Genomic DNA, 18979 nt, shown 5'->3' with positions numbered 1-18979 from the left:
TTGGACAGGAGTTGGTCACTGGCCAAAAAACCCCCAAAACAACCTGCTTTTGGTGGGGCTCTAACCCTCTTCCTCACAGTCATCAATCCAAGATGCTGACCTCTTTGCCACAGTGGCAGGTAAGAGACAGCATTTTGTTCCCAATGCACTCAGGCCATTGCAAGGGGCGCGTGTTAAACTGATTAAAACTGGGGGCAATAAAATCTGTCTCTGTCATGACCCTGGCTGACACAGTGTGCATGCCCTGGAGGCATCTGCTCTGCATCAGCAGAGGCCTGGCAAACCGTCTTGTTCACAGGAATAAGTCACACTGTATCAACACTTTGCGTGCACGTGTGTGTGTGTGTGTGTGTTTTGGTTGGTCATTAATTTAATGTCAATTAATGCAAACTAATTTAGACTCTGTGTATGTGTGTGTGTGTGTGTGTGTGTGTCTGTATGTGTGTGTGGCATATGTGGTGGTGGTGGTGTATGTGGTGGTGGTGGTGTGTGCGCATGCGTACGTGCATATATACACATATATCCATGTTTGTATGTGTGCATGTGAGTGCGCATACACGTGTGTGTGTGTGTGTGTGTGTGTGTGTGTGTGTGTGTGTGTGTGCATCACTGTATGTATCTACGTGTGTGTGAATGTGTTTATGAACACAGATTTAAGGCAGCATTTGTACATGCTCTCACGCATATACGCAACTGAACCATGTGGAAAACGGACATCCGTATTAGTATGTCATCTAAAGCAATTACCCAGCAACAATTTCAGCAAAATCATCATTATGCCAGTATCTCTTTCACTCACCCATCCCACCCTCTTCCCCGTCCCTGTTCCCAACCCTACATCACCCCATCACCACTGCTGTCATCACCATAACTCAGTGACTTTCAGGATGACACATTCTGTGAGTAGGTGTCTGTCACGCCTATCAATTCAAGGTTAGTGTGAAACAGTGGTCTGGTGGTGACGTGCTCAACTAGGAAGTGAGTGTCCACATGTTCCAGTCCCAAACTGATACAAACCTGGATTTTTACTCCCTCCTCCACCTGACCCTTGACAGTGATCTCTGGTGCTGGTCTTTTGGATGAAATGATAAATCAAGGTCATGTAAGCCGCATGCACTGAGTGCATTTAAAAGATCCCATGGCTACAAAAGGGTTGTCCCTGGCAAAATTATGTAGAAAAATCCACTCTGATATCTGAAAAGAAATACACTTGCAGGCAGAAAAAAAGGGGGATGGCACTGCACTGCGGTAATACTCTCACCGTGGAGAGCAGCCCAAAGTTCACACAAAGAAATTTGTTGTGACAAAAAGTAACATATTACCTTACTGACTATACCGACAACATCAACAGTCTCACCAGTTAATCAGTTCAAGGCTTGACTATACTGACAACAAGTTAGATGAACTGACTACCCTGTTAATGTCAGGTCAAGGTTAGTAGCATTAACTATACTGACAGCCTCCTAACTTGCCACCACTTGATAATAGGCAGAGGTGACCATGACGATGACTCACGCAACTCTGGCCTTGCCATACACATGTTTTTAGGCCAATATCCCGCCCCTCACAACAATACCAATGTGCTCGCTCAGGATCGTAACCATTCATCAGGCTTTAATGAGTCCTTTCCTTGTCACTTGAAAACTTCCTTCCTCTCTGGCGTCATGGCTCCTTTAGTGTGCATCCATTCAACCACGATTACCAACACACGCAATTACAATTATTGCCTGCTGAGAGCCTCTCCTGCAGCCAGTCTATTAGTCATCCATGCTCTGATATTCTTGTTGTGTTGTTCTGTGACAGAGGAAAAAGAACAGATTTGGGTGTTTTGTATGTCAGAAAATTAACTCTGCTGCTGGTCTATCAGTCATGCATGCTCTGACAACTGTGTCATGCTTTGCTAAGTTGTTAAGTGATATAAGGGGGGGGGGGGGGGAACAGAACAGTTGGGGGGTTTATTGATTTTTTGTGTGCATTTTTCTTCTTTTCTGTTTTGTTTTTGTTTTTGTTTTTTTAGGAGGTTCATTTTGCATGTCAGAAAATTAAGTCTGGTCACCATATGCCTGAACCACTCCCACAAAATGTCCAATAGTACACTGACAATAAAGTCCGTAATATAGACGTAGAACAGAATAGGCCTTCTTTCATTACCATATGAATTGGGGTAGCAAGGAATTAGACCATTCACCATGCCATAATTCAAATTTCAAGGTAAAGATATGTATTTTAAAGTGCTGCATCTCATTGCATTGAACTGTATTGTATTGTATTATATTCTATTCTTTTCTAATGTATTGTACTGGTCACATCAGACTTCTCTGTGTGTAAGTTCTCCTCTCCTTCTCTCCTCAAGCAGAATTGTCATCAGACAGCAGCACCACCCTTTTTTTCTTTCTTTTTTTTTCCTGGACATTTCAATGGGATGGTATGTGTGTTTTACTATCAAAAAGGATTTTTCAATAAAATTTTACCAGGTACAACTCTCCTGTTGCCATGGGCCCTTTTAAAAGCATATGCTAAGTGCAGTATGCACAAGGGACCTCCGTTTCTCATCTCATATAAAAATTACAAGTCATACAGTTGCAACCAGACAACCACTCAGGGTCTTTGGGAAGGTGGGAGCAAAAGTCATGGTCCATGCCCCAAATCGAAACCGTGAACCCTCACTTCCTGGTCTTGTGCATGAACACTCAGCCATCGCTCTACACGTGATACAGAATAAAATTTAAACTAGTGAAAGATTCAAGGAGCATGTTTTCACACACACCCCCCCCCTCCCCCCCCCCCCCCCCCCCCCCCCCCCAATTTCATAATGACATGGGAATCTAACGATGGATGGAGAGAGGAGTAATTTGTCATGCAGATGCTTTAACGAAACAAACACAACCAAGTCTGTTTTTGTGTGTGTGTGTTTTAATGAACCAAATGATAATACACAGACTGTGACTCACTGTCACAGTGATTCACTGCTTTCACACAATAGAGCAATGTGGTGTGTGAATGGGTCGGGTGTCTGCATCACTTGTCGAATTTCAAGTGCCCCACCCACCCACCCCGTCCCTCCCTACACCCATGCTCTCCTTCTTGACAGTAACGACACACTACAACCATCATCTGTCACAGTCTGCAAGTCTTTACAAGCCAAAATTGCTATATTACAATTACATATCCACCCATTACATCCACTTCCTCATACACCACTATGCTTTCTTTCTTGCTTTTTTTTCAGCACATGAATACATGTCTTCATTAAATGCGCGCACACGCACACACACACATGCTCTCTCTCTCTCTCTCTCTCTCTCTCTCTCTCTCTCTCTCAGCTTTCAAATTCCAAGAAATTGCTACTTCATAAGAATGTTGATTGTTCTAGCTCTTGTAACTGTTTGACAGTGTGTTATGTGTAGACTTATGTCCTTAAATTATGTTTATTTAATATAATGTTCACATACCCCTTCATAAGGGGCCTTGTCCTATACATGAATAAACAATCTCTTTCCCTCTCTCTCTCTCAAACACACACACTTGACACTCTTGAACATACTGTGTGCATTTATATCCCATGAATCAAATATTGTACACTTCACTTCTTTTCACTTTTCTGTTTCCGATTGTTATTTTTTGTTTTGTTGGTTGAATGGTTGGTTCTGGGTTATCTGTTTTTCATTCTGAGTTTTTTAAAGACATCATTTTCTTTAAAGTTTAAACCATGATGCGCTGACATGAAAATTGTCCTGGGTAACAGGTAGGAGGGCAGGGTTCTTGAAATTTACTGCAACAAATATACTGCACAGAGGGTCAGGGCAAAGCTAAGGGTTCTTTAAAACATTCTGTCATGAACATTCAGAGCCAAGGTTCTTTAAAACATTCTGTCATGAACATTCAGAGCCAAGGTTCTTTCAAACATTCTGTCATGAACATTCAGAGCCAAGGTTCTTTAAAACATTCTGTCATGAACATTCAGAGCCAAGGTTCTTTCAAACATTATCTGATTATGTCATGAACATTCAAAGGCAAGGTTCTTTCAAACATTCTGTCATGAACATTCAGAGGCAAGGTTCTTTCAAACATTCTGTCATGAACATTCAGAGGCAAGGTTCTTTAAAACATTCTGTCATGAACATTCAGAGCCAGGGTTCTTTAAAACATTCTGTCATGAACACTCAGAGGCAAGGTTCTTTAAAACATTCTGTCATGAACATTCAGAGGCAAGGTTCTTTCAAATATTCGGTCATTAACATTGAGAGCCAGGGTTCTTTAAAATATTCTGTCATTAACATTCTGAGCAACAACTCTTTAAAACAGCCTGTCACAAGCATTGAGAGCCACGTTTTTTGGGGTTTTTTATTATATTTTGTCATGAACATTAGAGCCATGAAGAGTTCTCACCAGGATCCCGGATGCAAAACACATATGCCATGAAAAACTATTGTCCTATGTCAGGATACCCTCCCCCGCAAATAATCAGTTGGGAGAGACCACCTGATTATGCAGTGTGCAACTATTAATGGAGAAGTTTCACTATTTGGGCTGGGGTGAGGTTTTTTGTTGTTGTTGTTGTTTTCCATTTAAACAAAGCTTCTATCAACCAATGGGTACAGTTTTGTTAAAAATTTCTTCACTTTCAGACATACTCTAGTTGGAAACAATTTATTAACTGAGAGCCTGTGTCCATAGGCACATTGCTGTCATTCCCTTGACATGGTCTCTGTCTCTCATCACCTTTACTTACTGTGGTGATTACACATAATTACGCTCAGCTGTGAGCAAAGGCGTTCTCAGGACGAATCATTTGTGCTGTGGGAGGGAGGGTGTGGCAACAATCACTGAGGTGCTTGTGACTTGTTTATCATTGCACTGTGTTTGTACTGCATTGTCTTGTACTCTACTGAGACGGGCACAACAGCCGAGTGGTTCAAGCGTTGGACTTTCAATCTGTGGGTGCCAGGTTTGAATTGGGTAAAGGGTGGATATTTTTCCAATCTCCCAGGTCAACGTATGTGCAGACCTGCTAGTACCTGAACCCCCTTGTGTGTATACGCAAGCAGAAGATCAAATACACATGTTAAAGATCCTGTAATCCATGTCAGCATTCGGTGGGTTATGGAAACAAGAACATACCCAGCATGCACACCCCCGAAAGTGAAGTATGGCTGCCTACATGGCAGGGTAAAAACGGTCATACATGTAAATGCCCACTCATGTACATATGAGTGAACATGGGAGTTGCACCCTCGAATGCAGAAGAAGAAGTACTCTACTGTAACTGAATTATGTAATATTGTATTGTATAGTATTCTATTACTCTTTGTCACAGGACATTTCTATGTGTGAAATCCAGGCTGCTCTTCCCAGGGACAGCAGTGCAGCACCACCCTTCTGTTCCCTCATTTTACTGCCTGTACACACGTGTACTTGTTCTATCAAAGTGGACTTTTTCTACAGAATTTTACCATGGAAAACCTTTTAGTTGCTGTGGGTTCTTTAATGTGTGCTAAGTGCATCATGCTGCATGCTACACACACGATATAAGTTTATCATCTTATCCAAATGATTAGAATCCACACGTCCACTCAACCTGTCAAAACAGTGGCGAGTGTGGGATTCAATCCTGTGCACTCAAATTCTCACACTGCCAAGGCAGATCCATTACCACTAGGCCACCACTCCACAAATAGTCCTTCTTCCTCCATCCAAGCTGTGAATTTGTCACAAATCTTTGTTTAATTCAAGCAAATGTATGAAGTTGACTGGAATTTAATCCAACTTCAAGCACCTTTTTCCCCTAATCTATTCCATGTGCTTGCTCGTTATGGTCGGGACAAAGGAAAAACCAAGGAACTTTCTATAATTTTCACAAAGAAAGAAGCAGATGATCTAAAGTTCCTGGTGTAATTTTCTGTTTCACTTTCAGCCTGTTTTGTGTGTGTGTGTGTGTGTGTGTGTGTGTGTGTGTGTGTGTGTGTGTGTGTGCGTGTGTGTTGGGAGGGGGTGTATGTTCATGCGTGTTTTCTTCACTTTATCTCTCACTGACTGATCAAGCATACAATTTTGCTTTACTATGTAAGTATACAAGTTTTCTAGATCATGAAAATGGACCTGGTGTTTATCATCATCAACAACAACAACAACAACACACACACACACACACACACACACACACACACACATTCATCACTTTTACAGAGGCACAAAGACAGCTTCAAAATCCCAACATGATTCGTTTTGTCTGTAAATAATCATCAGAATGAAATTGGCCCAAGTAGGCTCCTTGTAAACAAACAAACAAAAAATCAGAATTAGATGACAGTGAGTTGGTTCTCCTTCAACCTAGATTTGTCATGACCTGTGTGTGTGTGTGTGTGTGTGTGTGTGTGTGTGTGCATCTGGATATCTGTGTATCTGGGTGTCTGTGTGGCTGCATCAATTCTATTAACTGATTAATCCAATAAAATCAAAAAGTATATAATTACACCCATTCAACTGTTCGCCATACCTGATTGTTGCATAACATCGTTTAGCTTCCTTAAGAAAAGGGGGCTGGGGATGTTGGGGGTGTGGGTTGTGGGTGGGGGAAACCTATCAGGTAAACAGCACTTAAGTGCTACCCTTACCCCTATTCTCATTCCCTGTGAGTGTATCAGGTATTCATGATTTATCACCACCAGTGCCACTTGTAATTTTCTGTTTCACGTCACTGATGCAGTTCAGCAAGACTTGGCAGCATGTTGATTTATTGACAGAGTGACAACAACACCAAGGCAAGTGGGGTAGGGACGGGAAGAGAGAGCGTCAGAGACAGGGACAGAAACTGACAGAGAGCAATAGAGACAGAGGCAAAGAAAAAGAAAGGGTGAGAGAGAGGGGGAGAGAGAAGTCTGCAGAGAGCAAGTGACATACTGACATGTCTATATACAGGGGCCAGTGAAATAAGAGAGTGACTGAGAGCGCAAGAGAGTTGGGGGGGGGGGGGGGGGGGGGGAGGGGAGGGAGAGCGATGAAAAATATCAAATGTTTTATGGATGGTAAAATGGATGAGCTGAAAGCTTCTTTACACCATGCCCTCACAAACACACACACACACACAAATAAATAAATAAATAAATGAATTATCATTTCTAAAAGAGTTTTTGAAAGTGAATGGACAAATTAATGAAGGACAATCACAGAAATTACAAATGTGAGAAAGATCAAGAGACAGAGATGAAGACAGACAGACAGAGACTGAGAGAGAAACAGAGGGAGACAGTAACAGCCTGGCAGGTATGTGCAGATTGCAAGTGTGAGAGAGGCTGAGAGACTGTAGCCAGTGTTGAGACCTAGACTGGGTAGAGAGAGAAAGAATCTGACTGGAAGAAAGTGATAGAGAGGGTGGAGTGGAGGGGAGGGCAGAGTAAGCAGACCTCTTGGCAACGATTGCTCAATACAAACAGATTCCTGACTAAATATCAGGCCGCCCTTCACTACAAACGAAAGACAACTGCACGACTACCACTGTATCAGTTCTACTGCCAGATCTTTTTCTCCTTTTTTTTTCTGATCGAAGCCAGATACCAAAAATAAAGCACAGCAGCTGCTGGCTGCCATTCCAAGTCAAGCGGCCTACTGTGTCAGCCGCAGCGATCTATAAATCTTTTTACCTGAGCTCGTCTGCTCGTGCCACCTAACCCTACGCCCTTAACATGCCAGCAAACAGAACGGCGATTAATTCGCTGCACTGCATGGTAGAGCCAAACAAATTTTGACGAGTGCTAAACACTGCAGTAATATATCACCACGGACAATTCATCTGCTTTAGCATTCGCATCACTATAACACAAAAACTGAACAACGCTTAAAATAAAAATTAAATTAAAAATAAAATAAAATAAGACAAGCGTTATTAGTGAATTGACGTGCACAATAAAATTTCTGGCATTCCAGGCATTCCTGCTGCGATTGAAGACATCAATGAAACACTCACTCGGAATTTCCATCCTGGCCGCCTGGTTCTGCCACGGAGATCGTCAAGTTCAGCTTATTTTTGGCTGGCATCGTGCAGACGCATCAAAGGGTCTCAGCTAATTAAATCATGGGTAAAAGCAGACGATTCATCTATCTGAAGGACCAACAGTAACGGGAGGTTGCGTTCGGCTCAGTCAAAACATGACCGACATAGGGACACACACATTATGTCCCATAATAGTAGGAAGTTGCGAAAATACAGAAATATATGAATATTCATCAGATAATCCCGACCTTACTCCACCAAATTACAGTCTCAATACACGACCCATCATCGCTGAGCACTCATGTATTTTATTGTATATCATATACTGGTTAACAAAGTCTGAGTCTTTTTTCCCGCTCCATATATAGTTGATTTCATCTTTCAGATTTCAGGAGACACGTAAATGACAGACAGCAAAACAGAGACGTAGAAAGATAATTATATAAAGAGGTCGAGGTCTTGTTGGTAGAAAAGAAGTAAATCAACATAATCAACTGAATTCGTTTGAATTGGTTGGGTAATATTTCATCACCTAGGTTTATGTTTAATCATAATTAAAAAGAAAACGGGTAATATGATGACAAGATACTAATGAGAAATATATGTTGCCAAACTAATACCGACGAACAAAATTGGCAACAAACGAGTCAAATCAAAACAAACAGTACAACCAAGCAAAACAAATAATTAGCACCAACGCAACTATCAAAATAAAAAGAAAGAAAGAAGTATTCAATTTTGATGTGATTAAAGAATTATCGTGCATATATGCTGGCGAACACATAGCATTGCGCAAATAATTATGACTGATGAGTAAAGTGGCCACAATGTGCATTATTAAAGCACATAATCATGTCAAAATAAAATAGACTCTCGGGCAATAAACTTTCTTCTTTTCGATTGAATAGGAGATTGTTGATGTGTACCAACACTTGCAGTTACAACAGGGACAGATTGTACTCTTCAGTGGGTCTCTTGTGCCGCGCGACAATGATTGGAACAACACACACGCAGAACCACGGATTTTAAGGACAGTCGAAACAATAATGGTCGCAGACGAGGTCTTAGTAGTAGTAGTAGTAGTAGTAGTAGTTGTGTATGGACTGGCATTTGACTGCCTAGGTCTCACGGCCTTTTTTATGTCCCCTTCAATATCAGTCTCCTTTTATTTGTGGGATACATATATGTTTTCTTTTACATGTTCTGTAAATCACTCATCAAAGTCGGTAAATTTTTCTTTTAAATTGATGTTCATGTCAAGGAGATTTTTGAACACATTAGTATTTTGTGCAAGTTTAGTTTCCAATGGTAGTGCATTCCATATATGTGCAATTCTATTAGCTAATGAATTTTTCCTTAGGTTAGTATTACAGTGCTCTTTACAAATTTTCATCATTGAATTTCTTGTATTCTCATAATCTGACATTCTAAAAACATTATTCATATTGACTTCATTATAGCAATTTAACATTTTAAGGGACAGTCGAAACAATAATGGTCGCAGACGAGGTCTTCCTACTTTCTTATCTGTCTATATATTAAAATATGTTCACAACGTGCAAAGAATTACCAAACTCATCTCACTGGTAGAGATCAATTTAAAAGGTATTCTTTTGTAACGGTAGATTTTTGGTAACGAACGGTAACTTCAATGTTGGTATTCCCACATTGCAATACGATTTAGAGAGCACTTCCTTTTTCCGGTTCTGAAGAAGGTATGGGTCTGTCTTGAGTTTTACGTTTAGTTCAATCCATTTGAAAATATATAATCTAGCTTGTATCCGACTTAGTGCGTATTTTGCATGTTACGCCTAATCTATTATAAGAAATGTAATATGAACATTTTTTCGTTCATATAGGATTTAAGCGCAAGTTTCGCTTTTGATCCAGCGTGATCTCTCATTTTGTGTTGGCAGCAGTAACTAATGTGACTGCAACGTCCAGTTGATCAAGAATGAGGACATCATAAAGACCTCCTTTCATCTGTTGAAGGATGTGATTCATAATTGCGCGGTAGAATTGAAAAAAAACAACAACACATTTCAGTCGAAGGCTGAAAAGGTACGAATCTGGTGATACACATGCAGAAAATCATGTACTCGATCATTTAAACCAACTGTTTATTTGTTTTTGACGATAGAGTCATCAACAAATAGATGATGGTAATCAAGTAAAAGATCAAGTATGCAAACTTCATACTGTTCCTTATCCATAGCATTTATACAATTGCCGACATACCTTTGGCACATGCGTATACAAGCGCATGTATGATTCAGTGCTCCAAACACACGCATGTACATGGTACACCGTGGCACACACAGAGATATGTGCATGTGCATACACTTACACACACACACACACACACACACAATGTTATGGTGTATGCATACAAATTCATAGGAATATATACAAATAATATTACTTTTTTTCAGGGGGGTTACTTGGCGTTTTTGCATGAAATATCACAGTACAGTTCTGAGCAACTTAGGTGGCTTCCAAGTTCATAGGTTGGTTTATTCTGGAAACTTTCAGGGCATTTGAATTTTGATAAGATCTTAGCATTGAAAGGAGTAAATACGGTAGTCTCATAACTCACTCCCACTCATTGTCTCACTCTCTTTTGTACTGCCATTGTCGTAACAATATATCTGCACAGGTTTGTTTTTTGACCTAACAAAAAAACAAAAAAATACCCTTTAAGAACAAACAAAACAAGCTCTTAAGTGATCACTGTTATAATCTTTTTTACTGTGTTTCAGAATAGAAGATGGGCCGTTACGCTCGAGAACCTGAAAATGCCTCAAAGTGTAAGTATTCATAACACTACTTATTGAAGGAAGATACATGTACTGATATGGTTTAACAAATATCTGTGTAATTTTACCCCTTGATTTATTTGAACTGCATGGTATGTGTCTTTTTTTTTGTCTTTTTTTCCCTTCTATTTCTGTATTTATTTTCTTATTTAGTTATTATATTACATTATGATTCACAGTTGAGTTGAGTTCTGAATGTTGACAGGGTCAACCTTTCGGAAAGACTAAATGCTTTAACATGCACTAATCTCATACTGCACACAAGACCTTGATTTATCATTATCTTTTTACAAGACTTGCACTCTGATCACCGATGAAGGTTTGGTGGAGAGAGAGGTGGGAGGTGGTCCTGTTTTATGTGTGATAGAAAGCTACCAGTACCACTCTTGCTTTGGTCTATTTCTTGTTTACACATTGATTAACTACATGTTGAATTGAGAATGGTATTCAGTTAGTCCATATCTGAAAGAGCTTGTATAACTAACAATGTAACAAACCAATATTTATAAAACTTAAATGTTACATTTTTGTCTTTTTCAGCTGCAAAGGCAAGGGGCTCGTACTTGCGTGTTCACTTCAAAGTATGTATTATATTTCAATTATTTGTTTGAAATTTTATTTTTCTGATTTTATATGTGACTGGTAAACTTGCTGTACATAGCATCTGTATATGCTGAAGAAATAACATTGATAATTTCATTGTGATAAATCCTCTCTGTATTGGGTAAGAATGACATGTCTTTTTGTTTTACTGGATTAAACTGTTGATTGGGGTGAACTTGGCACTCATTACATTGTACAGTATGATGAGTATCAAACAACAATTAATAGTGGTAACTTTTTCCATGTACAAGGCACACAACTTAAAGACGATGCTGCTTATGCTACTGATTCAGCTAGCACACTGGTTATGAAAAGGTACATTGGAACAAATCTAGACACTTCCTCATAAAAGGCTTGTCCTTATCGATCATTTAATGGGCACATAGCAGCAATGACAGAAGAAATATGCAATTAGAAATTGTACAGTATTACAGTTACAGTGTCAAATGTTTAGGAGCTGACTGTGTATCAACTGAATGTCAATCTGGCCACCGCTTTGACCTCAGTAGTGTTAACAAATAAGTTTCTCTTTTATTCTGATCAGTTGGTTATCTCTAGATTGTTATGGTAGCATTATCTGTTCAATATTTCTGTCTTGTTTGTGTTCTGGTCCTGAGTGTGCCTGTCTACATGTTTTCTTCTTGTCTGATCCTCTCACTGTGTCTCTGCCTTTGATGTGTTTTCTTGTGTGTGGGCAGCACATGTTTCCTATTTGATGTGGTAGAATATGCTCTTCTGATTTTACCAGTGAGTTCATGTTTCTCTGTGTTGACTTTTAATTAAAAGTAGGTAGTTTCCATTTGGTATATATTTTTTTTTAATGAAAGATCATCATGATGAGCAATAATTTTGCTTGCTGATTTGCATTGGAGGTTGTGGGTGAAAGGTGATTTACTGGAGGGTTCAAATGGAGGTTCTCCCATTAATTTTGTGCACAACTGTCTTGATGGAAGAGGTGATAATGAGTAACTGACAAATTCGATTAATTAGATTATACTTTACTGTTTACACCTCTGCCACCCTTTTCCATTCTATCAATCTATGTTCACCAGTATTGGTGAATCGAAATGCACCAAGGGAAATCATTTGCTTTGGTATCAAAATTATGTCCACCAGTTTCCAGTAATGTGTTGGTCATTGATGTTATGTCTTTTCACTAAGAGTGATATTAGATGATATTGCATACACCAGTCTGTGCATTATATAGAACAAAGATGAGACAGGTATTCCTGTTCTTTTTATTGTTTCACATACATTTTTTTTAATATCCTACAATTGTTCAGAACACGCGTGAGACAGCCCAGGCCATCAAGAAGATGCACCTAAAGCGTGCCATGCGTTACCTGAAGAATGTGATTGCCAAGAAGGAGATTGTTCCTTTCCGTCGCTTCAGTGGCTGTGCTGGCCGCAAAGCCCAGGTAGGTGACCAGGTTGCTGTTGCCTCCATTCTGCTTGTGCACTGATTTCCTTTGTTAATAGGATGGCTGTAGAATATCTGTTGTCACTTGGTGAGAGTGTGCATGTAGTTTATTTTATCACTTTCTGTTGTTTCTAGTTTAAAATCTTGGCATGGTTTGAGTGGTGCAGAGTATTTCTTGTCTGGATGTGGATGGTAAGGAGAATGATTTATAGCCATTTACCTTTTTTTTAATTTAATGGTATGTCATATTTTTTCTTCCTTTCTTTTAAAGCATAATTCAACATTATTTAATGGAAAGCAGTCTTTTTGAAAAGATATTGTGACATAATTTGGTGTGTGAATGTGTTTGATTTGTTTTGATTTTTTTGTGTGTGTTTTTTTTCCAATGATTTATGTTCATGTTGTTTGTTAGTCAAGCAAAAAAAAGAAAATTCAGAATTTAACTGATTGATAGTATATTTATTGTCCATGATTTTTCCCAACCGCGGCTTGTTATTCATTTTCCTGCATTGGCTACAAACATTCACCTTTCACTTGCTAACAATTACATGCACATGTTACAGCTTTTGCATATAATATACGTAGCTTTACTTTTATATACAGATAGCATATGAACATACATTCAACGAAACTTACACAAAAGTATGCATATATATGCAGTTCTGTCCAGTTTGTCCACTTGATTGTAATATATCATTGATGATGTAATTCCTTATCTGGCCCAAGGTTCATACTACTGTTCTAATCTGCTACTTTATACATTTTCTTTCTATCATGTTTGGAACAGTAAGTCTGACAATTATTGTGTTTAAGGTCACTTCCATGCCAGTAACTGTGTAAAAAATATAATAGTAGCCTCAGCTGCTCAAAGAAAAAAACTATTGATGTCAGTAAGTAAGTAACAGTCATTTATATGTTTTTCAACTTTACAGTACTACATTTGTGTAATGTTCACAAACTAGGCAACTGTTTGACTAAATCCAACAAACAGTAATTTAGCTGCTTGAGCTGCAATCTTGTTTATGTGTACATGTATGTATATTTGTGTACAGGTATAATATGTTCTCTGAATACAGATTTGTAATTGATTCAGTGATTTGGTGTGTGGTTGACTTGCAGTCCAAACAGTTCAAGTGCACTCAGGGAAGGTGGCCCAAAAAGAGCGCCGAGTTTCTGCTGCAGCTGCTGAAGAATGCTGAGAGCAACGCTGAGTTCAAGGTCAGTCTCTCTGCTTCTGGGGAAAGGAGGTGGGGATTACTCGAACAGAGTTGAGGAGAAGGGTGAGGAGGGGTTGTGTTATTTGAAAGCACTACATCTCTTCTCCCTTTGGTCAGTGTGCTAGTTCTCCAGTCCACAAGAACCTGACAAATGCTGCAAAGATCTGACAATTTTCAGCTACAGTCTGATAGCTTAAATCCCTTTTCCCATTTTTGTTCCATAGCTATCATGGGCTTTTATGTAAAACAAATTGTGCTGTGATTAAATACATGTAAGCACCCAGCATAGAGTGTAGAGAACGACACGTTGTGTGTGTAAAGAATGACACACAGTGTGTGTGTGTTGTCCACAGGGTCTGGACACCGACCATCTGGTGATCGAGTCCATCCAGGTGAACGCTGCCCCCAAGATGAGGAGGAGGACCTACAGAGCTCACGGCAGGATCAACCGTAAGTACACCACAGATACACATGCAGTCTTGCACTGTTTTGTTTTATTATTATTATGAGCATTTACACCCAATCTTGCAAATAAGCCATAGGCATTTATAACAATTAGAATGCACATGCAAATATCAACAACAACAAAAAAATTAACACAATATACCAAACATTGAAAATTGTCCGTCCCCCCCCCACCCCCACCCCCTCACACACACACAAGCACACGCAAGTCTTAGCACACAATCATATATAGTACACAATCAAAAAGAAAACCTACAAAGTTTTAAACTCTTTAAACTCACTGACTAATAGTTTTACAAAGAGAAATAGTTGTGGTGTGTGTTTGTTGTCTTGCCATTGTAAAAAGGGTGGAGGGGGAATTGGGGGGAGAGGAGAGAAGGGTTGAGGAATAGTAGAATCACAGGTAAGAGGAACAGAGGGGTGCTCACACTCACACTCTTTCCTCATACCAATAGCAGGCCCACATGGAGTTGTTTTTATAAAATGTTACTAACATTGAGCCAAACTAATCGTGGACAAGCAAGACACAGCCCTTAATTAAGCAGTTCACCCTACATGAAGTAGCACACATTTCCTGCTAGGCAGCATACATTTCCAGTCAAGCAGTTCCTACTAAGCTCTAAGCAGCACACAGCCTGCTGACAGTCATCAAGGATTCCCCTGCATTTTTCCACTCAGCCTCTGCCAGGTTCCATTTCCTCCTGGAGACAGCTAGAATTTAAGTTTGCACACTAGCTTTAGTCTATACTGATACAAACTACAATACTCACCAGTTGGTTGGAACAATTTGACCAATCTTGGCATGTCTTAGTGATGCTGGGTGACTAGGTGAAACATTCACTGCTCCATTCTTATTCACTACAATTCAAAACCAACTTCTCTACAGCATGACAAGTTTAACACATTACGTCGCAAGGAGAGTGGATGGGGGAGGTAAAGTGTGTGCCCAGTCCTTAGGACAGCAGTCAGTAAACAGACTACATCATCATGGGGATCACCGCATCAATGCACTGCCTGCCCCAGCAAGTGCCTCACTGACCAGAGACAGTTTACTAGAGAGTTGGGGGGGGGGGAGCAAGGTCTCAGTCCATCCTTGATGAATGAACTGCAGAAGGAGTGGGGAGGGACATTGATATGAAAACCTTCACAGCATAACACCAAAACAACACTTGTAGTATGTGTTTGTTGTTTCATATTGATCTCTTTTTAAGTCATTGAACTTACCTGTCTTTTTAACCTAGTTCCCATGGATGTGGTGGTTAATGATGGAGTGTGGTGTGTCTTCCAGCATACATGTCCAGTCCTTCCCACTTTGAGGTGATCCTGGCTGAGAAGGAACAGGCAGTGCTGAAACCCACTGCAGGAGAGGACGAGCCTGTCAAGAAAAAGGTCTCACAGAAAAAGCTCAAGCGTCAAAAGATGATGCAGCGTGATTAGGTGCCTAGTTAGGAAACGAATGCTAATAAAAGAACCGGAGACGTTCAAGTAATGTTTACTGTTCCCAAGTTGTGAAAGTGTGTGAGCACAGTGCGAGATGCGGTCATTAAAAGTGACAGTCATATGTTCATGCTCTTCTTGCTGCTGTGTGCAGTGTGACCTGAATGGGAAAATGTTTGTGAACATCTATATATACACATGCCAACACACACACACCACACCTTATGTGTAAACATCTGTACATATACATGCCAACACACAAACATACCAAATTTTGTCTGTGAACATCTGTACATACACATGCCAGCACACAAACACGCACAACACCACACCGACACACATACACACTCAATTTTGTTTTCAATGCAGAGTTTCAACATGACATAGTTTATTTTCTCAACCTGCCAGGTATACTCCATGATGAATCCATGCTGGTCCAGTGTGTACTTTATCAAATGCCATGGTCCATGCAATACATAATGAAATATATATGGTCTGGATATCAAGTTAGATTGCCTTCTAAGGACCAGTTATTGAACTGAGACACCACTGCCATCATAGAAAAAAAATCACATAGGAAAATATTGGGATCATACAGAGGTTTCAATAACTGTACATACTGTAATTGAATCTTGATCATTTTGCTGCTATGGTTTCAAAGAAAGCATTAATAGGGGGATGTAATTCTCGGCTAATTTCATTGACATGTAAGTTGGCAACTCAATTGATGTAATGTTACTGGCATTTGGTAACAAGAAAAAAAATGTCAAAAGAATACTGAGAGAAGTTTCCCAGTTAGACAAATGAAGAACAGGTATAGTCTCACCCTTAGAACCTGTCAGACAAGACTGATGAAATACATATACTTTAGTTGGAGCTGAGCTAAATGAGAAGCAGAGGAAGTAGGGGTTGGTGATCCCTAATCAGCCTGAGAGGGGATCATGAAGCAACAGCCAGCTGGGGTGGAACAGTAGAAAGATCAAGATGTATGTGAATTCAGCTTGGGGCAGAGGGAACACCTAAGTCATGACACCAGCAACGCTCCTCCCTCAAACAACTGGCCCCCTTTCCCCCTCGCAATCCCCACTCTGTCCTTGAACACTTTTCCTATCATAGTGTAGAAGTCCAAAGAGATTACTGAATAATGGTCAATTAAAACTTGCGGCACATATGAGAATGACAAAAATCTGCAACAGAAAACTTCAAAGGTTGCTTCTGAGACTGGAATGAACAACTCAGAACTGGATGGAATGAGAGGATCCATCAGCACACTGCTGAGCTGAAGAAGGGAAAAAAAAAGAAAATCGGATGACATTCCACTTTTGGAGTTGAAGGAAAATTCGCTGATAAATGAACATGCATATCCGGCTGTGATGCTCACTTTAGCTGAAAAGACACAATAATTAAACGATTCAATGCATAAATCATTCCCCATGAGTGAGTGATACCACTCAGCCAAATATTCAAGTAACAAGGTCTAATTGATAATTAGAATAAAAAATCCATCAGGCAATCCTGGGCTGCAGACTTGACTGAAGGCTACAACTTGACTCCACAGCATCTTCTCTGAATGCATAAGCAATTCTGCATGAACCAAGCAAAAAAGATGAGATTGTTTCTCAAGCGTGCGTGGTCATCACCGAAGAACCTGGGAAAGAAAAAAGAAGAGGAAAAAAAACAAAAACAATCCCAGTCCACAAAATGGGCGATTCAGCACCGCGGGGTTAGCTATGAGCTAGGCCTATCCTGATCCAACTCATATACCATTGCACAAACATCTCAGTCTCTGAATAAGATATTTCAACCAATTCGAACTCCTCCTTAGACAACCTACAATCCTTAAGTAAATGTATTGGCCAACTCGCCTATCCGAGTCCAACCATCTGGAAAACCTTCCCATTCAACACGAGACGTCCTACTTTCATGTGGTCTCTTTCAGCTTATCTCTGCAGACTCGTTTCCACTTTCATTTAGTGTCTTTAAAATCCTCTCTTAATCAAAACCCATTTGGCCTCAACAATTATTCGCAGTTGCAACCTGCTTGTTCTCCATGCTGAGAGTGGTGTGTGTGTGTGCACGTGCAGGCGATCGGTGTTGAGACTGCATAAACTTGTTTCATTCTTTCTGTCTTCGTCTTTTTTTTTCTTTTTCTTTTTTTTGCTGCCCCATACTCTACACCGTTTCAGTGGCATTACCCCCACGCCGCTCATTTAGATTCCCCCACTGGCATACACTGCCACACCCAGGTTCGTCCGTCACAGTTCCACGGCGTCGGCAGTCCACAGCCAGGAATCATCGATGTTAGGTTGCCAGGAGGCCACACACCAAAGGAGACCCTGCACTGCTGCTGAGTCACTTCGGTGATGTTCAATGGTGCCTGTTCTGATTTAACGTACTTACGACACCACCTACTAAGCCCGGCCTACTAACGACAATAATGGCTTAGTCGCGGAGCCAGACTGAGTGAGCGTCCCTCCCAGAGTGGGGACCACCACCACGTCCTCCAAACAACAGCCCCCCCCCCATGAATCTGCCGACATTGAACTGTCTTCATCTTTTTTGTAGGCCTGATGTGCTTTCGGCTCAGTCTGGGAAAAAAGTGTTAATTATGATTGTTATCATTATCATCAGTCCATGTCCTTATATTGAATACATCTGGGAAAAAAGTGTTAATTATGATTGTTATCATTATCATCAGTCCATGTCCTTATATTGAATACATTATATAAGAATGAGCCACGTTATTCATAATGGGTATTACATCACAAGCCTTATACTTACGCCATTCATAAGCATTCATAACTATAACAGGCACATCGGCAGCATTACGACATACACTTCTGGAGGAAAAAAGACCAATGAGATCTTCACATCCCAACCATGCATATACTGCAGAGCCTGGATAGAAAAACATGCGGCTGTCAAACTTTGGCAAAAAAAGTTTTGCAGTACTGTGATCTTCACTTTTGGATAGGAATGTCAAACACGGAATGAGATCTTCACATCCCAACCATGCATATACTGCAGAGCC

General features: G+C 40.2%; 2 protein-coding genes across 4 annotated transcripts in view; one reads left to right on the top strand and one right to left on the bottom strand.

Moving 5' to 3' along the window:
* LOC143282112 (dual specificity mitogen-activated protein kinase kinase 1-like) overlaps positions 1 to 8153 on the bottom strand; it is a 43964-nt gene extending 35811 nt beyond the window's left edge. For all 3 annotated transcript variants that reach the window (XR_013055213.1, XM_076587616.1, XM_076587617.1), the window contains exon 1: positions 7964 to 8153. Coding sequence is in view for 2 of the 3 variants with exons in the window: in XM_076587616.1 (XP_076443731.1) it covers positions 7964 to 8034 (71 nt within the window). In the remaining variant the exon portion in view is untranslated. The remainder of the gene's footprint in view (positions 1 to 7963) is intronic.
* Positions 8154 to 9672: 1519 nt separating this feature from the next.
* LOC143282505 (large ribosomal subunit protein uL22-like) lies at positions 9673 to 16072 on the top strand. The gene is made up of 7 exons (XM_076588167.1): positions 9673 to 9705; positions 10750 to 10797; positions 11347 to 11387; positions 12693 to 12827; positions 13949 to 14047; positions 14400 to 14496; positions 15800 to 16072. The coding sequence occupies exons 2-7, from the start codon at positions 10758 to 10760 to the stop codon at positions 15946 to 15948; spliced, it is 561 nt and encodes a 186-aa protein (XP_076444282.1). The 5' UTR covers positions 9673 to 9705; positions 10750 to 10757; the 3' UTR covers positions 15949 to 16072.
* The last annotated feature ends 2907 nt before the right edge of the window (positions 16073 to 18979 follow it).

The sequence above is a fragment of the Babylonia areolata genome, chromosome 5 (assembly GCF_041734735.1).
Source record: "Babylonia areolata isolate BAREFJ2019XMU chromosome 5, ASM4173473v1, whole genome shotgun sequence".
In the NCBI taxonomy this organism is placed as follows: domain Eukaryota; kingdom Metazoa; phylum Mollusca; class Gastropoda; order Neogastropoda; family Buccinidae; genus Babylonia; species Babylonia areolata.
The sequence above is the reverse complement of the archived record's forward strand: the minus strand, read 5'-3'. Positions and strand labels throughout refer to the sequence as shown.